This window comes from Arachis stenosperma, chromosome 6 (genome assembly GCF_014773155.1).
Source record: "Arachis stenosperma cultivar V10309 chromosome 6, arast.V10309.gnm1.PFL2, whole genome shotgun sequence".
Taxonomy (NCBI): Eukaryota; Viridiplantae; Streptophyta; class Magnoliopsida; order Fabales; family Fabaceae; genus Arachis; species Arachis stenosperma.
This window is the reverse complement of record NC_080382.1, coordinates 76,978,714-77,004,195: the sequence shown is the minus strand read 5'-3', so window position 1 is coordinate 77,004,195 and position 25,482 is coordinate 76,978,714. Positions and strand designations below refer to the sequence as shown.

At 38.4% G+C, this 25,482-nt stretch overlaps 1 protein-coding gene across 1 annotated transcript; it reads right to left on the bottom strand.

The window, feature by feature from the left end:
* Window positions 1-950: 950 nt before the first annotated feature.
* LOC130934211 (uncharacterized) lies at window positions 951-1,409 on the bottom strand. Its single transcript, XM_057863798.1, has one exon. It carries the CDS (start codon window positions 1,407-1,409, stop codon window positions 951-953), a length of 459 nt encoding a protein of 152 aa, XP_057719781.1.
* Between the last annotated feature and the right edge of the window lie 24,073 nt (window positions 1,410-25,482).

Sequence of the window (25,482 nt, the reverse complement as noted above, 5' to 3'; positions counted from 1 at the left end):
AGAAATGGATAGCATGCATCTTTGGAATGTGGCAGGTGCATTGCACAACCCAAAGGGCATGCGTCTATATGCAAAGACACCATAAGGGCAAGTGAAAGAAGTCTTCTCTTGGTCTTTAGGATCCACTATAATCTAGTTGTAGCCTGAGTGTCCATCCAAGAAACAATAGTACTCATGTCCAGCAAGCCTCTCCAACATTTGATCCATGAATGGTAGAGGAAAATGGTCATTCCTTGTGGCTTCATTGAGTCTATACACATGCGCCATCCAATCACTGTTCTTGTTGGTATTTCTTTTATTTGGCACAACTGTGATTCCTTCCTTCTTGCGAACTACATGAACAGGGCTCACCTAAAGACTGTCTGAGATTGGGTGAATCACTCCTGCATGCCACAACTTCAGTATTTTTTTTGTACCACTTCCTTCATTGTTGGATTCAATCTTCGTTGTGGCTGTATTAAAGGCTTGGCATCCTCCTCAAGAAGGATTTTATGCATGCACATTGAAGGGATAATCCCCTTTAAATCTGAAAGTGTCCACCCTATGGCATCCTTGTATTGCCTCAACACATTAATGAGCTTCTCTTCTTGTTCTTCACTCAAACTTGAGTTGATGATTACTGGATATGTGTCATTGCTCCCCAAGTAAGCATATTTCAAGCTTGGGGGCAGAGTTTTCATCTCCTTCTTTGGTGCTTCCACCTTCTCTTTGTTTGCCTTGTCTAGCATGATTGAGCCTTCTATGATTTCTTATGGTAGTTCACCACATGATGTTTGTTGACTTTGCTCTATTGCTTATTCACATTGTTCTTCTTTTAGGACTCCTTGAACCAGCTTCTCCATTGTGTCTACCATCATGCATTCACCAATGGACTCCTTTGGGTAGCTCATTGCAGTGAAAACATTGAATACCATCTGTTCTTCATGCAGTCTTAGGACCAATTCTCCCTTTTACACATCAATTATAGCCCCAGCTGTTGCCAAGAATGGTCTCCCTTGTATGATTAGTGCATTAGACTCTTCCACCATGTTAAGCACCACAAAAATAGATGGGAAAATGAACTCTCCCACCTTAACTAACAAGTCTTCCACCACTCCATGGGAAAACTTGAATGTCCTATAAGCTAGTTGAAGTGCCATTCTTGTTGGTTTGGCTTCTTCAATTCTCATTCTCTTCATCATGGCCAAGGACATAAGGTTGATGCTAGCTCCCAAATCACATAATTCTTTTTCAATGCTAATACCCCCTATGGTGCAGGGGATTTGAAAGCTCCCTAGATCCTTCATCTTCTGGGGAAGCTTCTTTTGTATAATGGCACTACATTCCTCTGTGAGCACCACGATTTCCTTTTCTCCCCAGTTTCTTTTCTTAGTCATGACCTCTTTTAGGAACTTGGCATAGAGTGGCATTTGCTCTAGTGCCTGAGTAAAAGGGATGTTGATTTGAAGCCTCTTAAAAATCTCCAAGAATATAGAAAATTGGCTGTCCTTCCCATATTTTCTCAGCCTTTGTGGGTAGGGTGCTTTTGGTACATAAGGCTTCAAGACTTGCTTTGGTGGAGCTGGAGTATGTGTCTCTCATTCCTTCTTGATTTCTGAGTCCTTTGCAGCCTCTTCATTTTTCAAATTGTGGCTTAAAGATATCTCTTTCACCACCTTCCCACTTCTTAGTGTGATGGCCTTGTATTCCCCTCTTGGGTTAGTCATGGAATCACTTTCAAATGCATTTGTGGACATTGGTATCTGCTTGGATAAATATCCAAATTGTGATTCTAGTTTTGTGATTGCTGTCCCTTGGTTCTTTATGTTGGATCTGGCCTCCTCTTAGATTGAATCTATCTTTTTTTCAGTTTGTAATTGTCTCTCTGTAACAGTGGCAATAGCCCCTGCCATTTGTGCCATCATAGTTTCCAATCTTGCAAAATTTCCACTGTCATCACATGGTTGTGGGGTTAGGGTTGAGATATTTTAAGAATGGTTGCTGTGTGATTGTTTGTTAGAGTGATAGGGGGCACTATGTGAGTTGTGGTAGGGTCTATGATTATTAGATTGATGGTTGGGGTTGTTGTACTAGTTAGAGTGGTATGGTTTGTGGTCTTGGGTGTGGTTTTGTTGGTTTTCCCACCCGAAATTTGGGTGGTTCTTCCAACCTGGGTGGTATATTTTAGTATTGGGATCATATGGTTGTCTAGATGAATTGTTCACATAGATGGCCTGCTCCCATTCACATTCAACTTCTGGGCTATCTCCTTCTTGCATAGGTGCTTGAGTGTTGATTGCTAAGACTTGATTCTTCTCCATTTGCTTGGTTAAGGCTGCTAGTTGGGCTGTGATCACCTTGTTTTGAGCCAGCAGAGCATCCATGTGGTTTAGCTCCATTACTCCCCTTCTTGAGTTCCTATCGGAGGCATATAAATACTCATTATTAGCCAAAGTTTCTATGATGTCTATGGCCTCTTCAATTGTCTTCTTGTTATTGAGAGAGCCTCCTGAAGAGTGATTTAAAACCTTATTTGATTCTTGAGACAATCCTTCATAGAAAATATGCAGCTGTACCCACTCATTGAACATATCCGAAGGGCACCTTCTTGTCAACTCTTTGTATCTCCCCCAAAGCTTCATAGAGAGTCTCCCCATCTTGTTATCTAAATGTTTATACCTCAGCCCTCAACTTGTTAACTCTTTGGGGAGGGTAGAATTTTGCAAAGAACTTATTCACCACTTCTTCTCAAGTTGTCAAACTCTCCTTTGGAAAGGATTCTAGTCACTTAGATGCCTTATCCCTGAGAGAAAAAGAGAGCAAAAGCAGTTTATAGGTGTCAAGGTGAACACCATTAGCCTTCACTGTATCACAGATTCTAAAAAATGTGGTTAGATGTTGATTTGGATCTTCTTGAGCATTTCCTCCTAATGAACAGTTATTCTGAACAAGAGTGATTAGCTGTGGTTTGAGCTCAAAATTGTTTGCATGTATGGTGGGTTTCAAGATGCTACTCCCACAATTCCCAAGATTGGGGTTGATATAAGAGCCTAGCACTGTCCTCCCTGTCATACACAACACAAAACACAGTCTAAAACAAGGATTATCACCCTCTTTGGAAGAAGGATGGGTAAGTTAAATTTGGTTGATGCAAAGTATCAAACAGTTAGTGTGCTTCTTGGTGCACGAAAATTGCTTCACACTGTGTAATTCTGCACAACTAACCAGCAAGTGCACTAGGTCATCCAAGTAATACCTTACGTGAGTAAGGGTTAAATACCACGGAGATTGTTGGCTTGAAGCAAGCTATGGTTATCTTATTATTCTTAGTCAGGATACCAATAGGGTTCTTTAATTTCGATTGTAAAAAGAATTAATAGGGCATAAAATAAATAATTGTTATGCAACAATGGGGAATATGTTGGAGTTTTGGAGATGCTTTGTCCTCTGAATTTCTGCAACATAATGCTTTCTCACTTTCATAAATACAAGGCTCCTTCCATGGCAAGCTGTATGTAGGGCATCACCGTTGTCAATGGGTACTTCCCATCCTCTCAGTGAAAATGGTCCAAATGCTCCGTCACAGCACGGCTAATCATCTGTCGGTTCTCGATCATGTCGGAATAAGATCCATTGATCCTTTTGCGTCTGTCACTACGCCCAACACTCACGAGTTTGAAGCTCGTCAAAGTCATCTAATCCTTGAATCCTACTTGGAATACCACAGACAAGGTTTAGACCTTCCAGATTTTCAAGGATGCCGCCAATGGATTCTAGCTTATACCACGAAGATTTTGATTAAGGAATCTAAGAGATACTCATTCAATCTAATATAGAACGGAGGTGATTGTCAGGCACACGTTCATGGATTGAGGAAGGTGATGAGTATCACAGATCATCACCTTCTTCATAGTGAAGCACAAATGAACATCTTAGATAGGAACAAGCGTGTTTGAATGGAAAACAGAAATAATTGCATTAATTCATCGAGACACTACAGAGCTCCTTGATGAGCGGATAATTTATACGCTTTTTGGCATTGTTTTTAGGTAATTTTTAGTAGGATCTAGATACTTTTAGGGATGTTTTCATTAGTTTTTATGCTAAATTCACATTTCTGGACTTTACTATGAGTTTGTGTATTTTTCTGTAATTTCAGGTATTTTCTGGCTGAAATTGAGGGACCTGAGCAAAACTCTGATAAGAAGGCTGACAAAGGACTGCTGATGCTGTTGGATTCTGACCTCCCTGCACCCGAAATATATTTTCAGGAGCTACAGAACTCCAAATGGCGCGCTCTCAACGGCTTTGGAAAGTAGACATCCAGAGCTTTCCAGCAATATATAATAATCCATACTTTATTTGAGATTAGATGACGTAAACTGGCGCTCAATGCCAGTTCCATGCTGCATTCTGGAGTCAAACGCCAGAAACACCTCACGAACCAGAGTTGAACGTCAAAAACATGTTACAACTTGGCGTTCGACTCTAAAAGAAGCCTCTACACGTGTAAAGCTCAAGCTCAGCCCAAGCACACACCAAGTGGGCCCCGGAAGTAGATTTCTGCATCAATTACTTACTTTTGTAAACCCTAGTAGGTAGTCTAGTATAAATAAGACATTTTATTATTGTATTAGACATCCTGGATTGTAATTTTGATCTTGTGATCACGTTTTGCGGGCTGGCCATTCGGCCATGCCTGGACTTTCATCACTTATGTATTTTCAACGGTGGAGTTTCTACACACCATAGATTAAGGGTGTGGAGCTCTCCTATACCTCGAGTTTTAATGCAATTACTACTATTTTCTATTCAATTCAGTTTATTCCTGTTCTAAGATATTCGCTGCACTTCACCATGATGAATGTGATGATCTGGGACACTCATCATCATTCTCACCTATGAACGTGTGACTGACAACCACCTCCGTTCTACCTTAGACCGAGCGCATTCTCTTGGATTCCTTAATCAGAATCTTCGTGGTATAAGCTAGAATTGATAGCGGCATTCATGAGAATCCGGAAAGTCTAAACCTTGTCTGTGGTATTTCGAGTAGAATTCAGGGATTGAATGACTGTGACGAGCTTCAAACCCGCGATTGTTGGGCGTGATGACAAACGCAAAAGAATCAATGGATTCTATTACGACATGATCGAGAACCGATAGATGATTAGCCGTGCCGTGATAGAGCATTTGGACCTTTTTCACTGAGAGGATGGGATGTAGCCATTGACAACGGTGATGCCCTACATACAGCTTGCCATGGAAAGGAGTAAAAAGGATTGGATGAAGGCAGTAGGAAAGCAGAGATTCAAAAGGAGCACAGCATCTTCATACGCCTATCTGAAATTCCCACTAATGATTTACGTAAGTATTTCTATCTTTATTTTCTGTTTATTTATTATTATTATTCGAAAACTCCATAATCATTTATTATCCGCCTAACTGAGATTTACAAGATAACCATAGCTTGCTCCATACCAACAATCTCCGTGGAATCGACCTTTACTCACGTAAGGTTTTTTACTTGGATGACCCAATGCACTTGCTGGTTAGTTTTGCGAAATTGTGAAGTTATGATTGGACCATGGTATCATGCACCAAGTTTTTGGCACCATTACCAGGGAGAGAACGAACATGAATGCCATTATCAGAAATCACAATTTTGCCTACCAAGTTTTTGGCGCCGTTGCCGGGGATTGTTCGAGTTTGGACAACTGACGGTTCATCTTGTTACTCAGATTAGGTAATTTTCTTTTTGTTTTATTTTCAAAAATTTCTCAAAAATCTTTCAAAAAATTTTTTTTTTCCTTTTGTTTTCGAAAATTATTCTAAATTTTTAAGAATGAATTCTAGTGTTTCATGAAGCATGTTGAAGCCTGGCTGGTTGTAAAGCCATGTTTAATTCTTTTGTACTGAGGCTTCCAATCATCAGCATAGAGGCAAGTTAATTGAAATATCAGCTGTTGTATGTCTGATTTATATCCTAAAGCTGGCTGGCTATTAAGCCATGTCCAACCCTTGGATCGGAGCTTTAGGCTAACATTGAAAGATTCTTGGGATTTTTATTAAAAATTTTGAATTTCTTATTTTCTTCTTCCTAATAAAATTTCGAAAAAAAAATACAAAATAAAATCCAAAAAAAAATTATAAAATAAAAAAATTTCAAAAATATTTTGTGATTCTTGTTTGAGTCTTGTGTCATGTTTTATGTTTGGTGTCAATTGCATATTTTTAAAATTTATGCATTTTTCGAAAATTCATGCATTCATAGTGTTCTTCATGATCCTCAAGTTGTTCTTGGTAAGTCTTCTTGTTTGATCTTGATGTTTTCTTGTTTTGTGTTTTTTGTTGTTTTCATATGCATTTTTGCATTCATAGTGTCTAAGCATTGAAAATTTCTAAATTTGGTGTCTTGCATGTTTTTCTTTTCTTGAAAATTTTTCAAAAATAAAAATAAGTCTTGATATTTATCTTGATCTTCAAAGTGTTCTTGGTGTTCATCTTGACATTCATAGTGTTCTTGCATGCATCATGTGTTTTGATTCATAATTTTCATGTTGTGAGTCATTTTTTATGTTTTTCTCTGTCATCATTAAAAATTCAAAAATAAAAAAAATATCTTTTCCTTGTTTTACTCATAATTTTCAAAATTTTGGGTTGACTTAGTCAAAAATTTTTAAAATTAGTTATTTCTTGTTAGTCAAGTCAAAATTTCAATTTTAAAAAATCTTATCTTTTCAAAACTTTTTCAAAAATCAAATCTTTTTCATTTTTTTTACTATTTTTTCGAAAATTTTAAAAATTAATTTTCAAAATCTTTTTCTTAATTTTATCTCATAATTTTCGAAACTTTACTAACAATTAATGTGATTGGTTAAAAAATTTGAAGTTTGTTACTTTCTTGTTAAGAAAGGTTCAATCTTTAAATTCTAGAATCATATCTTTTAGTTTCTTGTTAGTCAAATAATTAATTTTAAATTTTAAAATTTAATTCTTTTTCAACTATATCTTTTTAATCATATCTTTTCAAATAATATCTTATTAAAAAAATTTTTGATTTCAAAATATCTTTTCTAACTTCTTATATTCTCAAAATTGATTTTCAAATCTTTTTCAATTAACTAATTCACTTTTTGTTTGTTTCTTATCTTTTTCAAAACCACCTAACTACTTTCCTTTCTCTAATTTTCGAAAATTTCTCCCTCCTTTTTTAAAATTTGTTTTAATTAATTAATTGTTTCAAATTTTAATTTTAATTTTATTTCTTCTCTTAATTTTCGAAAATCACTAACTCTTTTTCAAAATTTATTTTCGAATTTCTCCTTCTCTCATCCTATTCTACTTATTTATTTATTTACTAACACTTCTCTTCATCTCAAGAATCTGAACCTATCTTCACCCTTGTGTTTGGATTCTTACCTTTTCCTTCTTACATTCCCTTTTTTGTCTACTAACATAAAGGAATCTCTCTACTGTGGTAAAGAGGATCTCTACTATTATTTGCTGTTCCCTTCTTTTTCATATGAGCAGGAGCAAGGACAAAAACATTTTTGTTGAAGCAGATCCTAAACCTGATAGGACTCTGAAGAAAAAACTAAGAGAAGCTAAATTACAACAATCCAGAGACAACCTTACATAAACTTTCGAAAAAGAAGAGGAGATGGCAGCCGAAAATAATAATGCAAGGAGGATGCTTGGTTATTACACTACACCTACTTCCATGTTTGATGGAAGAAGCATCTCAATCCCTGCCATTGGAGCAAACAATTTTGAGCTGAAACCTCAACTAGTTGCTCTACTGCAACAGAACTGCAAGTTCCATGGACTTCCATCAGAAGATCCCTACCAATTTTTAACTGAGTTCTTGCAGATCTGCTTTTTCCTTTTGCTGTAAGAGACAGAGCTAGAACATGGTTGGACTCACAACCTAAAGATAGCCTGGATTCTTGGGATAAGCTGGTCGCGGCCTTCTTGGCTAAGTTCTTTCCTCCTCAAAAGCTGAGCAAGCTTAGGGTGGATGTTTAGACTTTCAAACAAAAAGATGGTGAATCGCTCTATGAAGCTTGGGAAAGATACAAACAGATGACCAAAAGGTGTCCTTCTGACATGCTTTCAAAGTGGACCATTCTGGATATATTCTATTATGGTCTTGATGTTAGGATTTTTTCTAGTAAAGAATTTTATAAAGTCGCATTGTAAGTATAGATTCTGAACCAACAGAAATCCCTTCGTACAAACGTTTTGGTTGTCACAAGTAACAAACCCCTAAATAAATTGATAACCGAAGTATTTAAACCTCGGGTCGTCTTTTCAAGGAATTGCAGGGAGGTATGTTCTTATTATTGGTTATGAGTTTTGTAAATCGGGCGTTTTGAGAATGAGGAGCAGATATGATAAATGACAAGTAAACTAAATAAATGAGTGTAAAATAAACTCTTGGCAAGGTATGAGAAATGGAAGTCCTATCCTAGTTATCCTTATCAATTGTGATGAGAATTGAATTTTTCTCCCACTTTCCTTCTATTTTTGTATGTTTCCTTTCCATCCTTTAAGGGTAATTAAAATAATTAATTTCAAAGCATAGGAAACAAGTTTTTCACAAATATCACATAATAAGGAAGGGAAAGTAAAACCATGCAATTTACATGAATAAGTGAGTAAATGATTGAATAAATCACTCAAATTAAGTACAGAATATATCATAAAATATAGGTTTATCAACCTCCCCACACTTAAACAATAGCATGTCCTCATGCTAAATCCAAGGTAAAAATTAAGGTTAAAGTGGTGGAATGTCATGCAATGCAATCTAATCTAATCTAAATGCAACTAACTAAATGAATGATGCATCATGCAATTCTAATTTGTTACTCACTTGTATATAAAGCTTACATATAGTTAAGTTAATTCCCATTCTCAAGGAATATATATATATATATAGCCAAGCCTTAGATAGTGATAAGGTGCCTTTACAATTGAGATGGGAGAGAAAAACATTTTATAAACTTGCAAGACAATTAATAATTTAAGCAGAGATATATGTTAATGAGCTATTGAACCCTCACTGGATATTGTGTTACTCTCTAGTCACTCAGTGTTTATTGGGTTAATCACTCTATTCTTCTTTTAATCCTTACTTTCTACAACTTTGTTCTTCATCTAACCAATCAACAATTATAGAATATAGACATACCAAAAATCATGAGGTCTTTAATTAAGGTTGTAATGGGGTCAAGGTAAAGGTAGGGGTATATGTATAAGGTTAAGTGAGCTAATAAATGAATCCTTAATTAGTCTATGATCTCACTTAACATACATACTTTCTAAGTAAAGCTTCTTTACCTATTTTCCCATATTTTTCCCACTTTTGATGTTACATGCTCACGCCTTATTTTAACTTTTATCCTATATGCATTGTTTTCATTTTGCAATTGGGGGATTCTCTTGTATCCCCTTTATTCAAATAAAATAATTTTTTTTAATGCACATGGTAATTTAATTACTTTAATTTCACATGAGCATGTTTCCCAAAAATTCTTAATTTGGAACATCTTTATTCTTTTCAACTTTCTACCCTGTTTTTCATCATCCATGTTCCTAATAGGTTTCCCCACACTTAAACAATATATAATTTCTATCTTAAGCTAACTAAGGATTCAACTTGGAATTTTTATTTTGTTTTTCTGCTTAAGGCTAGTAATGTGGTTATAAAACAAGATGGGATTTAAAGGCTCAAAGGGGCTAACAAGGGTGATGTAAAAGGTAGGTTAATTTTTTTTTTTGGGATAAGTGAGCTAAAATCAAACAATGGCCTCAATCACTTTCTTGGCATGTATCTATATTCTATAATCGGACATATAGATTAAAACAAAGTAAAGAACACCAGAATAAATAAGAAGGGCGAAACACACAGGAATAAAATATTATGGCTTAAATGTAACCATACAATGAAGCTCAAAACTCAGAGGCTGCGTGTTCTCTAACTCAAAAATCATATATCATTCATATATGTCATGCAGGTTTAGTTAAAAATTCCCATTATTCTCAATGTAAAACTTAAGGTGGCTTTAAAGTTCTAGTGTTTCTCCTTGATGAAATGTTGTTAACTAACTAACATGTAATGCTATATATACAAGGTGTATGGATTTGATTATGTTATGTTTAAGTCTCTAGTTTACTTCCTTTTTATATTTTTCAATTTAAACTAAGATGTCTTATGCTAAAAAGGGTAAACTATACTAATTAATCCACAATTTCTATAACTAATAAGTTAGAATTGCAAACTAAACTAAATGGCTAAAATATGAACTAAAGTGCAAAATGCAGAAATAGAGTATAAATACATGAAAAAGTAATGTATAAGTACCGAAAAAATAAAAATAAAGAGAAAAATACAGAAAAATAGCCAAAATAAAATAGAAGGGTCTGTAGTGGTTCACCAAAAAATACGCCAGAGATGGCAACCTCCCCACACTTAAAATAAAGCATCGTCCCCGATGCTCACTCAAGCAGGGTGTGAAGGGGTGTCATCACTGGAAGGATGGGTAGCCGGAGTCTCTGTGGTGGTGGTATGAGGAGCTGCAGACTGGATGAGGGTATGAGGATCTGTCTACTGCAGAGGAGGATCTGACTGGATAGAAATCTCAGGATCTGTGGCCTGTATCCGGTGTGACGCCTCAGTGTGTGACATAGCCTGCTCTGGGCCTGCCTGCTCAGCCTATGTGGGTGCCGGTTCCTCATGATCGAATGTCTCCGCCTCAGATGTATCAGAAGGGGTGTCAGGCTTGGAGGGGATGTCGCCGCCGGACCGGATCTTCAACTTGTGGTGCTCATAGCGTCGCTTGCTGCGACGCTCGATACGGTCCAAGTGGGCGAACAGTCGATGCGCCAAATGGTAAATAGGCTGATGAGTAGCTGAAGGAGCAGTGGGCGGGGTAGGTGCAGTAGCGGAAGAAGAGGGGGCAGCTGAAGGTGTGGCTGTCTCATCTGAAAGAGTAAGGAAATCAGGTCTATAGCCCAAGGCCAGAAAGTTCCTGCTGTGAGGGATAATCTTCCTGCATTCTGCAGCAGGTGGCCTCTAATCAGCATCCTCCCATGGTACATCAGCTCGACGTCTGAGCTGGGTAATCAGATACGGAAAGGGGAGAGTGCCTCGGATGTGGACTCTGGCCATGTAGGACCGGATAAAACGTGGTAGATACAGGTCCTTACCCTCCATCACACACCAAAGGAGGGTGATCATAGCGGCCAGTATCGCTGTCTCATGGGTACTCGGCATAACATAGTTGCTCAAGATCTGATGCCATAGCCGAGCCTCATCATTTAAGTAAATCCGCTTGATTCCCTTAGGCATGGTGGTGTCCTGACCCATTTCCCATGGAACAGTCGGGTCAAGGGCTATCCTTGCCTTGACAGCATCCCAATCAAACTTCATGAAACGCATGTCCTCCTAAGCCTTTTTGTATCCATGAGGCTGATCGGATTTATGCGGAAGCTGCAAAATATCCTCAATGGCTTCTTCAGTGACCAGATTCTGCTTCCCTCTTAGGATCACTACATCTAGGGAAGTTTTGAAGTAATTGCAGTAAGATTCCCTTACCCAAGATGCATTGACCTCTGTAAGTTTTCTCTCTAGGAAGAACCAGCCTCTTTCTTTGATCTGATCAGAGGTGTATTGCTGGAGTTCTTTTGGGATTTTCAGAGTCCGCTCTAAGTACAGGTTCTTGGAGGTTGCAAACGCCGGATATTTCAACTCGCAGTATCGGTTTGCAAACTTTATGGGATCAGTAGCAGGGAGTAGCTGGTCAGCCTTCTCCTGCGCAGTAAAGTGTTTCTCCCGCCAGGAGGCATCATGCATGAGATCTATGATATACATAGAAGATTCTCCTCTTTTACGTTTGCCTGTAGTTGCCTTTGCTTTTCCCTTTCTCTGGGAGGCAGATAATGAGCGAAAAATTTATACGCTTTTTGGCATTGTTTTTAGATAGTTTTTAGTAAGTTCAAGCTACTTTTAGGGATGTTTTCATTAGTTTTTATGTTAAATTCACATTTCTGAACTTTACTATGAGTTTGTGTGTTATTCTGTGATTTCAGGTAATTTCTGGCTAAAATTGAGGGACTTGAGCAAAACTCTAAGAAGGAGGCTAACAAAGGACTGCTGATGCTGTTGGAATCTGACCTTCCTGCACTCAAAATGGATTTTCTGGAGCTACAGAACTCCAAATGGTGCGCTCTCAATGGCGTTGGAAAGTAGACATCCAGAGCTTTCCAGCAATATATAGTCCATATTTTATTCGGGAATTGACAACGTAAACTGGCGCTCAACGCCAATTCCATGTTGTTGTATGGAGTAAAATGCCAGAAACACGTCACGACCCGGAGTTGAACGCCCAAAACACGTTACAACTTGGCGTTCAACTCCAATAAAAGCCTCAGCTCGTGGATAGATCAGCCCAAACACACATCAAGTGGGCCCCGGAAGTGAATTTATGCATCAATTACTTACCTCTGTAAACCCTAGTAGCTAGTTTAGTATAAATAGAACATTCTACTATTGTATTCAGTGTCTTTTGACCACGTTACATCTTTGGTCTCAGTTTTATTTTATTCTTCATCTTAGGAGGCCATTGACCATGTTTTGGGGGCTGGCCATTCGGCCATGCCTGAACCTTTCACTTATGTATTTTCAACGGTGGAGTTTCTACACACCATAGATTAAGGGTGTGGAGCTCTACTGTACCTCAAGTTTTAATGCAATTACTACTGTTTCTATTCAATTCTCATTATTCCTGTTCTAAGATATTCGTTGCACTTCAACTTGATGAATGTGATGATCCGTGACACTCATCATCATTCTCACCTATGAACGCGCGTGACTGACAACCACTTCCGTTCTACCTTAGGCCGGGCGCGTATCTCTTGGATTCCTTAATCAGAATCTTCGTGGTATAAGCTAGAATTGATGGCGGCATTCATGGGAATCCGGAAAGTCTAACTTTGTCTGTGGTATTCCGAGCAGGATTCCGGGATTGAATGACTGTGACGAGCTTCAAACTCCTGAAGGCTGGGCGTTAGTGACAGACGCAAAAGAATCAAGGGATTCTATTCCAACTTGATTGAGAACTGACAGATGATTAGCCATGCTGTGACCGAGCATTTGGACCTTTTTCACTGAGAGGATAGGATGTAGCCAATGACAACGGTGATGCCCTACATACAGCTTGCCACGGAAAAGAGTAAGAAGGATTGAAGGAAGAAGTAGGAAAGTAGAAAAAGAAAGGGCACAGTATCTCCATACGCTTATCTGAAATTCCCAATATTAATTTACATAAGTATTTCTATCCCTTTATTTTATTTATCTTTTAAATATCTAATCTAATTACATTTGACTCTACCTGACTGGGATTTACTAGATGACCATAGCTTGCTTCATACCAACAATCTCTGTGGGATCGACCCTTACTCACGTAAGGTATTACTTGGATGACCCAGTACATTTGCTAGTTAGTTGAACGGAGTTGTGTCCACACATAGTTGTGAACCATGGTATTGGCATCATGTTTTTGGCACCATTACCAGGGAAAGAAAGAGCAATGAACTTTACATAAACATATGAATCACAATTTCGTCCACCAAGTTTTTGGTACCGTTGCTGGGGATTGTTGAGTTTGGACAATTGACGGTTCATCTTGTTGCTCAGATTAGGTAATTTTCTTTTCAAAAAAAAAATTTTTCAAAAATCTTTTTCAAAATTTTTCTTTTTTTTTTCGTTTTTCCAAACTTTATTTTCGAAAAAAATTAATAAAAATTCAAAAAATTAATAAAATCATAAAAATCAAAAATATTTTGTGTTTCTTGTTTGAGTCTTGAGTCAATCTTTAAGTTTGGTGTCAATTGCATGCTTTAAAAATTTTTTCTTGCATTTTTTGAAAATTCATGCATTCATAGTGTTCTTCATGATCTTCAAGTTGTTCTTGATAAGTCCTCTTATTTGATCTTGATGTTTTCTTGTTTGGTGTATTTTCTTGTTTTTCATATGCATTTTTTGTTTGTTAGAGTGCATGCATTAAAGATTTCTAAGTTTGGTGTCTTGCATGTTTTCTTTGCATCAAAAATTTTTCAAAAATATGTTCTTGATGTTCATCATGATCTTCAAAGTGTTCTTGGTGTTCATCTTGACATTCATAGTGTTCTTGCATGCATCATATGTTTGATCCAAAATTTTCATGTTTTGGGTCATTTTTATGTTTCTCTCTCTCATCATCAAAAATTTAAAAATTAAAAAAATATCTTTTCCTTATTTCTCTCCTAATTTTCGAAAATTTGAGTTGACTTAGTCAAAAATTTTTAAAAATTAGCTGTTTCTTACAAGTCAAGTCAAATTTTCAATTTTTAAAAAAAAATCTTATCTTTTCAAAATCTTTTTCAAAAATAATATCTTTTCCCTTTTATCTTTGTTTTTCGAAAATTTCAAAAATCTTTTTCAAAAAAAAAAATTTTTCTTATCTTTATATCAAATTTTCAAAAACTCACTAACAATTAATGTGATTGATTCAAAAATTTGAAGTTTGTTACTTTCTTGTTAAGAAAGGTTCAATCTATAAGTTCTAGAATCTTATCTTGTAGTTTCTTGTTAGTGAAGTAAGTAATTTTAAATTTAAAAATTAAATCTTTTTCAACCATATCTTTTTATCATATCTTCTTATCTTTTCAAACTTGAATTTAACATCTTTTTCAACTAACTATTTGACTTTGTGTTTGTTTCTTATCTTTTTCAAAACTACCTAACTACTTTTCCTTCTCTAATTTTCGAAAATATCTCATCCCTTTTTTTCAAAAATTCTTTTTAATTGATTTAAATTTTAATTTTAATCATATCTTATCTTTAATTTTCAAAATTACTAACTCCTTTTCAAAATTAATTTTCGAATTCTCCCTCTCTTTTCTTATTCTATTTAATTATTTATTTACTAACACTTCTCTTCACCTCTCTTCATCCAAAAATCCGAACTCACTCCTCCCCCTGTGTTTGGATTCTTCACTCTTCCTTCTTCTATTCTCTTCTTCTTTTACTAACATAAAGGAATCTCTATACTGTGACATAGAAGATTCCTCTTCTTTTCTTGTTTTCTTCTCTTTCATATGAGCAGGAACAAGGGAAAAGACACTCTTGTTGAAATTGATCTAGAACCTGAAAGAACTCTGAAGAGGAAACTAAGAGAAGCTAAATTACAACAATCCAGAAATAACCTTTCAGAAATTTTCGAACAAGAGAAGGAGATGGCAGCCGAACCCAACAACAATAATGCAAGGAGAATGCTTGGTGACTTCACAAAATCAACGTCCAAATTTGATGAAAGAAGCATCTCCATTCCTGCCATTGGAGCCAACAATTTTGAGCTTAAACCTCAACTAGTTGCCTTAATGTAACAGAACTGCAAGTTTTATGGACTTCCATCTGAAGATCCTTACCAGTTTTTAACTGAGTTCTTGCAGATTTGTGAGACTGTTAAGACAAATGGAGTAGATCCTGAAGTCTACAGACTCATGCTTTTCCCTTTTGCTGTAAGAGACAGGGCTAGAACATGGTTGGACTCACAACCTAAAGATAGCCTGGACTCCTGGGATAAGCTGGTCATGGCTTTCTTGGATAACTTCTTTCCTCCTCAAAAGCTGAGCAAGCTTAGAGTGGATGTTCAGACCTTCAAGCAAAAAGATGGTGAATCCCTCTACGAAGCTTGGGAAAGATACAAGCAGCTGACCAAAAGGTGTCCATCTGACATATTTTCAGATTGGACCATATTAGATATATTCTATTATGGTCTATCTGAGTTTTCCAAGATGTCATTGGACCATTCTGCAGGTGGATCCATTCACCTAAAGAAAACACCTGCAGAAGCTCAAGAACTTATTGACATGGTTGCAAATAACCAATTCATGTACACCTCTGAGAGGAATTCCGTGAATAATGGGACGCCTCAGAGGAAGGTAGTTCTTAAAATTGATGCTCTGAATGCCATATTGGCTCAGAATAAAGTGTTGACTCAGCAAGTCAACATGATCTCTCAAAGTCTGAATGGATGGCAAAATGCATCCAACAGTACTAAAGAGGCAGCTTCTGAAGAAGCTTATGATCCTGAGAACCCTGCAATGGCAGAGGTTAATTACATGGGTAAACCTTATAGAAACACCTATAACTCATCATGGAGAAATCATCCAAATTTCTCATGGAAGGATCCACAGAAGCCTCAACAAGGTTTTAATAATGGTGGAAGAAATAGGCTCATAATAACAAGCCTTTTCCATCATCTTCTCAGCAACAGACAGAAAATTCTGAACAGAGCACCTCTAATTTAGCAAACTTAGTCTCTGATCTGTCAAAAGCCACTTTCAGTTTCATGAGTGAAACAAGATCCTCCATCAGAAATCTGGAGGCACAAGTGGGCCGGCTAAGTAAGAAAGTCATTGAAACTCCTTCCAGTATTCTCCCAAGCAATACAGAAGAGAATCCAAAAGGAGAGTGCAAGGCCATTGATGTGATCAATATGGCCAAATGCACAAGGGAGGAGAAGGACGAAAATCCTAGTGAGGAAGACCTCCTGGGACGTCTTTCAAACAAGAAGGAGTTCCCCATTAAGGACCTAAAGGAATCCGAGGCTCATATAGAGACCATAGAGATTCCATTAAATCTCCTTCTGCCATTCATGAGCTCTGAAGACTATTCTTCCTCTGAAGAGGATGAAGATGTGACTGGAGAGCAAGTCGCTCTATATTTAGGAGCTATCATGAAGCTGAACGCCAAGTTGTTTGGTAATGAGACTTGGGAAAGTGAACCTCCCTTGCTTATTAGTGAACTAGATACCTGGATTCAGCAAACTTTACCTCAAAAGAGACAAGATCCTGGAAAGTTCTTAATACCTTGTACCATAGGCACCATGATCTTTGAAAAAGCTCTTTGTGATTTGGGGTCAGGGATAAATCTTATGCCACTCTCTGTAATGGAGAAGCTGGGGATCAATGAGGTACAACCTACCTTGTTCTCATTACAATTGGCAGAGAAGTCATTAAGACAAGCTTATGGATTAGTGGAGGACGTGTTAGTAAAGGTTGAAGGCCTTTACATCCTTGTTGATTTCATAATCTTAGACACTAGGAAGGAAGAGGATGAGTGCATCATCCTTGGAAGACCTCTCCTAGCCACAGCAGGAGCTGTGATAGATGTTAACAGAGGTGAATTAGTCCTTCAATTGAATGGGGACTACCTTGTGTTTAAGGCACATGACCATCCCTCTGTGACAAAGGAGAGTAAGCATGAAGAGCTTCTCTCAGTACAGAGTCAACCAGAGCCCCCACAGTCAAACTCTAAGTTTGGTGTTGGGAGGCCACAACCAAACACTAAGTTTGGTGTTAAGACCCCATGTCCAAACTCTAAGTTTGGTGTTGGGAGTTTTACAACATTGACCTGATCACCTTTGTGGCTCCATGAGAGCCCACTATCAAGCTAATGACATTAAAAGAGCGCTTGTTGGGAGGCAACCCAATTTTTATTTATCTAATTTTTATTTTATTGTTATTTTGTGTTTTATTAGGTTCATGATCATGTGGAGTCATGAAAAAAATATAAAAATTAAAAACAGAATCAAAAATAGTAGAAGAAAAATCACACCCTGGAGGGAGGACATACTGGCGTTCAACGCCAGTAAGGAGCATCTGGCTGGCGTTCAACGCCAGAACAAAGCATGAATCTGGCACTGAACGCCAGTAACAAGCATGGAACTAGCGTTCAACGCCAGAAACATGCTACACATGGGCGTTGAACGCCCAGAACGTGCATCACCTCTGCGTTTAAACGCCAGAATGGTGTGCAAAGGCATTTTACATGCCTAATTGGTGCAGGGATGTAAATCCTTGACACCTCAGGATATGTGGACCCCACAGGATCATCTCAGGATCTGAGGACCCCACAGGATCCCCACCTAACATATTCCCACCTTACCTCCTAATCCTATAACACTCTTCCCCAAAACACACTTCCCAACAACTTCAATCTCTCTTCCCAATTACCCCCTCACCACTCACATCCATCCACTCTTCCCCATAAACCCCACCCACCTTCAAAATTCAAAAATCTTTCCCACCCAAACCCACCCTAAATGACCGAAACTACACTCACTCCCCTCCCTCTTCTACACCTTGGCCGAAACACCATCTCTCACTCTCATCCATATTTTCTTCTTCTTCTTCTTCTCTTCTTTCTTCTCTTGCTCGAGGGCGAGCAATATTTTAAGTTTGGTGTGGTAAAAGCATAAGCTTTTTGTTTTTCCATTACCATCAAAGGCACCTAAGGCTGGAGAATCCTCTAGAAAAGGAAAAGGGAAGACAAAAGCTTCCACCTCCGAGTCATGGGAGATGGAAAGATTCATTTCCAAAAGCCATCAAGACCACTTCTATGATATTGTGGCAAAGAAGAAGGTGATCCCGGAGGTCCCTTTCAAGCTCAAGAAAAATGAGTATCCGGAGATCCGACATGAGATCCGAAGAAGAGGTTGGGAAGTCCTAACCAACCCCATGCAACAAGTCGGAATTTTAATGGTTCAAGAGTTCTATGCCAATGCATGGATCACTAAGAACCATGATCAAAGTATGAATCCGAGTCCAAAGAATTATCTCACAATGGTTCGGGGGAAATACTTGGATTTTAGTCCGGAAAATGTGAGGTTGGCATTCCACTTTCCCATGATGCAAGGAGATGAACGTCCCTACACTAGAAGGGTCAACTTTAATCAAAGGTTGGACCAAGTCCTTATGGACATATGTGTGGAAGGAGCTCAATGGAAAAGAGACTCCAAAGGCAAGCCAGTTCAACTAAGAAGACTGGACCTCAAGCCTGTGGCTAGAGGATGGTTGGAGTTCATTAAACGCTCCATCATTCCCACTAGCAACCGATCTGAAGTTACTGTGGATCGGGCCATCATGATTCATAGCATCATGATTGGAGAGGAAGTAGAAGTTCATGAAGTCATCTCCAATGAAATCTACAAAATAGCCGAAAAGCCCTCCACCATGGCAAGGCTAGCTTTTCCTCCCCTTATTTGCCATCTATGTTACTCAGATGGAGTTATCATAGAAGGAGACATCCTCATTGAAGAGGATAAGCCCATCACCAAGAAGAGGATGGTGCAAGCAAGAGAGACCCTCCGCGGATCTCAAGAGATGCATGAGAAAGCTCATCATCAAGAAATCCCTGAGATGCCTCAGGGATGCACTTTCCTCCCAACAACTATTGGGAACAACTCAACACTTCCTTAGAAGATTTGAGCTACAATGTGGAACAATTAAGGGTGGAACATCATGAGCACTCAATCATTCTCCATGAAATAAGAGAAGATCAAAAAGCAATGAGGGAGGAGCAACAAAGGCAAGGAAGAGACATAGAAGAGCTTAAGGACATTGTTGGTCCTTCAAGAAGAAGACGCCACTAAGGTGGATTCATTCCTTGTTCTAATTTCTTTCTGCTTTTCGATTTTTATGTTGTGTTCATTTATGTTTTGTGTCTCTACTTCATGATCATTAGTGTTTAGTAATTATGTCTTAAAGCTATGAATAATTCCATTAATCCTTCACCTTTCTTAAATGAAAAATGTTTTTAATTCAAAAGAACAAGAAGTACATGAATTTCGAATTTATCCATGAATTTAGTTTAATTATATTGATGTGGTGACAATACTTTTTGTTTTCTGAATGAATGCTTAAATAGTGCATATTTTTGATCTTGTTGTTTATGAATGTTAAAACTGTTGGCTCTTGAAAGAATGATGAACAAAGAGAAATGTTATTGATGATCTGAAAAATCATAAAATCGATTCTTGAAGCAAGAAAAAGCAGTGAAAAATCGAAGGCTTACGAAAAAAAATGGCGAAAAAAATAGAAAGAAAAAGAAAAAGCAAGCAGAAAAGCCAATAGCCCTTAAAACCAAAAGGCAAGGGTAAAAAGGATCCAAGGCTTTGAGCATCAATGGATAGGAGGGCCCAAGGAAATAAAATCCAGGCCTAAGCGGCTAATTCAAGCTGTCCCTAAACATGTGCTTGTGGCATGCAGGTCCAAGTGAAAAGCTTGAGACTGAGTGGTTAAAGTCGTGATCCAAAGCAAAAAGAGTGTGCTTAAGAGCTCTAGACACCTCTAACTGGGGACTCTAGCAAAGCTGAGTCACAATCTGAAAAGGTTCACCCTGATGACAAGTCATCATATACCCATTTTTCAAGCTAATTTCACTTGTTTTGTTAGCATTTATGCACTTTCTTGCATCCTAAGTAAGTGATTTGGAGTGAAAAAGCATAACTTCTCTAAATCAAGCAACCACCATGAAATTAATGTTAAATCATTAGGTTTAAGCTAATTTTAATTGCATTTTAATTGATTTATAAGCCTCTTAAATTTAGTGATACTTTGAGTGGTTGTTTTGGTTTATTGTAGGTGAAGAAAAGAAAAGAAAATGAAAAGCGTGGCCTAAAAAGTGTAACACAAGAAAAGGAAAGCGTGGTCAGAAAGGAGAGAAGCGTGCCGCATTGCATGAGGGAAGCAACATTGCCCTCCACAAGGGCAGAATGCCCTCTAGGAGGGCAACATTAGGTGACCAAGCAAAGGAAGGAAATTCTGCCCTGCCCACTCCAAGGGCAGAGCACAAAATGTGCCTTGGAACCAAGAGAAAGAAAACCTTGCCCTGCCCTTGTGGAGGGCAGAATCGGGCTCTACAAGGAAGAAATTCAACAAAAAAACATCACCCATGCATGCCACAAGGTTCGAACAAAGAACCATGAGGAAGCCAAGCTCTAAGACCCATTGCCGTGCTAAGAAATCAAGAAAATTAATGAAGCGTGTGTATCCGCCCAGGTTCGAACTCGAGACGTGAACAAAGGAACATTGCCCTGGCCTTGGCGCGGGCAGGGCAGCATTTGAAGTGGCGCATCAAGAAGCAAAACGCGCGCACCAAGTTCTGTTCCTGGCAGCACCAACCGCGCGCACCAACGTCCCTGGCGCATCAAACCTTTCCTGCCCTGCCCTTGGCGCGGGCAGGGCAGCGTCCCACGCACCAACGCGCATCGCGCGCAACCTTGGCCGCACCAACTCGCACATGGCCGCACAAAATCCACGCACCAAGCTTCAATTTTCTGCCCTGCCCTCCACAAGGGCAGGGCAGCCTCCTGGGAGTGAATTTTCATGGGCCGAAAATTCAAACTAAAATCCCATTTTAATTCATTTCTTCACAAAATCAAAAGCCCATCCAAATCCCAAAATCCAAGAATAGAAAGTGTATAAATAGGAGTTAGTTTGATGTAATTAGGACTTTTATGCTCACTTTTGAATTTTTACTTTCACCTTGGCTTTTGAATTTTTACTTTCACCTTCCTTTGGAGCTTTGACTCTCTTGCAATTGTTCTTGAGAGAATTGGCCGAGCACTAAGAGGATTAAGGGAGAATTGACTGATCTCCTTCCTCATTCTTACTTGGGCAATTCTACTCTTGTGTTTCTGAGTTTTGGGTGTGTGAAATTGGGGAAATTCTGTCCCAATTCCCATTCAAACTCTTTTCAAATTTTTTTCTGCATAATTCAATTTCAATTCTGTTCTTCTATTGCTTCTTCTTTAAATTTTCTGTCAATTGCTTTGATAACTCAGATCTGGGAAGGAAATTGAGTTTTAGGCTCTGCTACCTAAGCTCTTGAGTCCTGAGATCATAATTCACTTTGGGTTCCTCTGTGAACCTCTTCTGCACTTTATATTCTTTCTGTTTGAATGCTTATTGCTTCTAATTCAATTTCTGTTCAATCAATTGTTGTAATTTACTTTTTCTTTGCCTAGATCCTGCAATCCCATTCCTCAACCCCCTTTTACATTCAAGCAATTTATCTTTCTTGCCATTTAAGTTACTGCAATTTAAGTTTCTTGCACTTTAAGTTTCAGTCATTTAATTCCTTGTTCTTTAAGTTTCTGCAAATTTACTTTCCTGCTCTTTAATTTACTGCACTTCTCCCTTCTCCCTCTACATTTATTGTCATTTACTTCTTGTTAAACACAAATCACTCAACCAAAACTTGATTCGCTTGACTAAATCACCCACTAAACTAAAATTGCTCAATCCTTCAATCCCTGTGGGATCGACCTCACTCATGTGAGTTATTATTACTTGATGCGACCCGGTACACTTGCCGGTGAGTTTTGTGTTGGATCGTTTTCCACACATCAAGTTTTTGGCGCCGTTGCCGGGGATTGAAATAGATTGACAATGATTAAGTGAAGTGGAGGTCTAGATTAAGCACTTTTTCTTTTCTGTTATTCTAATTCTTACTAACACACTAACTGTTTGAATTTTTGCTTAAACTAACTAAAACCTCATTCTAGCAATAGATTGAAGTTTTGTTAATTTTTTGGGTCTGTGTGTTTATTGTTGTGTGTTTGTATGTCAGGTATAGGAAGATCTTCCCCTATTATCTCAGAAATTGATCAAAAGACTCTTCGGAGAATAAGAAGAGCTGAAAGAGGGAAGAACATTGTTGGAGAAGAAGAATCTGAGGAGGAATTCCAAGACATGGAAGGAGATACCAATCAACCAGGAGAAGGAGCCAACAATAATCAACAACAGAGAAGAGTCTTGGCTTCATATACATTTGCAAATGCTAGGCATTGTGGGAGTAGCATTCTTCCTCCCAATGTCAATGCAAACAATTTTGAACTCAAGCCACAACTCATCACTCTGGTTCAAAACAATTGTTCTTTTGGAGGAGGGCCTTTGGAGGATCCAAATCAACATTTGTCTACCTTCTTGAGAATCTGTGACACAGTTAAAACAAATGGTGTACCTCCTGATAGCTACAAGTTGCTGCTCTTCCCATTCTCTCTCAGAGATAAAGCTACTCAATGGCTAGAGACCTTTCCAAAAGAAAGCATCAACAACTGGGATGACTTGGTGAGCAAGTTCCTTGCCAAATTTTATCCCCCTCAAAGAATTCTAAGGTTGAAGACTGAAGTTCAAACATTCACTCAATTGGAGGCCGAGAACTTATATGAAGCATGGGAAAGATATAAGGCTCTATTGAGGAAGTGTCCACCAGAGATGTTCACTGAGTGGGACAAGTTGCAAAACTTCTATGAGGGACTCACTCTTAAAGCTCAAGAAGCTCTTGATCACTCTGCCGGAGGGTCATTACAACTCATGAAAACCACAGAGGAAGCTCGAAACCTCATTGATATGGTGGCCAACAACCAATATTTCTTTGCTCATCAAAGACAACGCCAACCATCACAAAGAAGAGGAGTAATGGAGTTGGAAGGAGTTGATTCAATTCTAGCTCAGAACAAGATGATGCAGCAGCAGATTCAACAACAATTTGAGCAAATGGCTAAGAGAATTGATGGCTTGCAAGTGGCAGCAGTGAGCACCACAAGCCAACCTCCAACCACTTGGGTGCAAAGTGAAGAAACTCAAGAAGAGCAACAACAAGAGCAGGTCCAATACATGCACAACCAAAATCCTGGAACAAATGAAGTTTATGGTGATACTTACAATCCATCTTGGAAGAACCATCCCAACCTCAGATGGGGAGACAACCATAATCAAAACCAACAACAATGGCAAAGAAACACAGGCCAGAACAATTGGAAAAACACAAACCACAACACCCAGCCAAACACTAACCAAAACTCATACAGAAAACCACAAAACAACTACCCAAATTCTAACCAATACCCACCCAATAACCACCCAACCAACCAAAACACTTATATTCATCCATCAACACCCCAAACTCAACCCATCTCACAAGATTCACAGAGAATCACCAATCTAGAGCTGCTCATGGAGAAACTAATGAAGAGCCAAGAATTGACAACCAAGAATCAAGAAGCCTCCATGAAGAACCTAGAGAGGCAGATTGGACAAATCTCCAAGAAGATTTCTGTTGAAAAACCATCAAGTTCACTACCTAGTGACACCATTCCCAACCCAAAGGAAGAATGCAAGGTCGTGCAACTAAGAAGTGGAAAAGTGTTAGTGGATGGTAACCAAGGAGCAACAAAGAAGCTTATGGAGAATGACACTGAGCCAACAAAGACTGATGAAGCCATCAACAAAGACATGATAAGCAAGAATGCTCCAAAAAAACTCACAGAGGAAGACAACAAACCACAGGATTTGAAGAAAGGAAAGAAGATCTTGGAGGAACCAGTTCCAAAACAACATCAAGTGGAGAAGAGCTCAACACCACCATTGCCTTATCCACAAAGATTTCACAAGGAAACAAAGGATCAGCATTTCCACAAATTTCTTGAGACCTTTAAGAAGTTGGAAATCAACATACCTCTGGCTGAGGCATTGGAACAAATGCCTTTGTATGCCAAGTTTCTAAAGGAGCTCATTAACAAGAAGAGACAGTGGAATAAGAAGGAAACGGTGATGCTTAGTGAAGAATGTAGTGCACTCATTAAAAAAGGACTCCCTCCCAAGCTTGAAGACCCTGGAGGTTTCTTCTTACCATGCACCATTGGAAACCTGTTCATTAACAAAGGGATGTGCGATCTAGGAGCAAGCATAAATCTACTCCCATATTCTCTAGTGAAAAAGCTTGGTATAGAGGAGGTGAAACCAACACAGATGTCCTTGGAATTGGTGGACCAATCAATAGTATATCCTAAGGGGCTGATTGAGAACCTTTTGGTTAAGGTTGACAGGTTCATCTATCCAGCAGATTTTGTAATCCTAGATTCTTCAGAACATGGAAATGACTCCATAATACTTGGTCGACCATTTTTGGCCACTGCTAGAGCCATTGTGGACATAGAGCAAGGAGAGTTAACCCTGAGGATGCATGAGGAGAGCATCATCATGAAAGTCTTCCCAGAATTACAAAAGAATGAAGAAACAAGCAAAATGAGTGATGATCTCCTTCCAAAGCAATCAACTGACAAGGAAGTGGAAAAGAAAAACAAACAGATGCAAGAAGAAAAAGGGATTCACAAGGAAGCAGGGGTGATTAGCAAGAAGGAAGGCATCACAACTCAAGTAACTGTCAAGAAAGGAAGATCAACAAGCAAGAAAAAGGCTCACAAAGGGTGGAAGAACAAGAAAATCCCAACTGAAGGATTTTCTAAAGGTGATAAGGTGCAACTAGTATACCAACAGCAAGGAGCAGAAGATTATTACACTGTCAACCAAATACTTTCTCTTGAGCATATGGAAATTGAGCATCAAAGCACACAGAGAAAGCTGACAGTGAGAGGTGACAAGTTGAGACATCACCAACATCAACCACCTTAAAGGGAGGTCAATGTCAAGCTAATGACAATAAAAGAGCGCTTCATGGGAGGCAACCCATGGTTTAAGATTTCTGTCTTCTCTTTCATTTAATAAGCTAGGATTTCTCTGAATATGATTCTGAATTTTCATGCCTGGTAAATGCATATATCATTTTAAAGCACATGTCAAACTTCTAAGTTTGGTGTCCCTTAA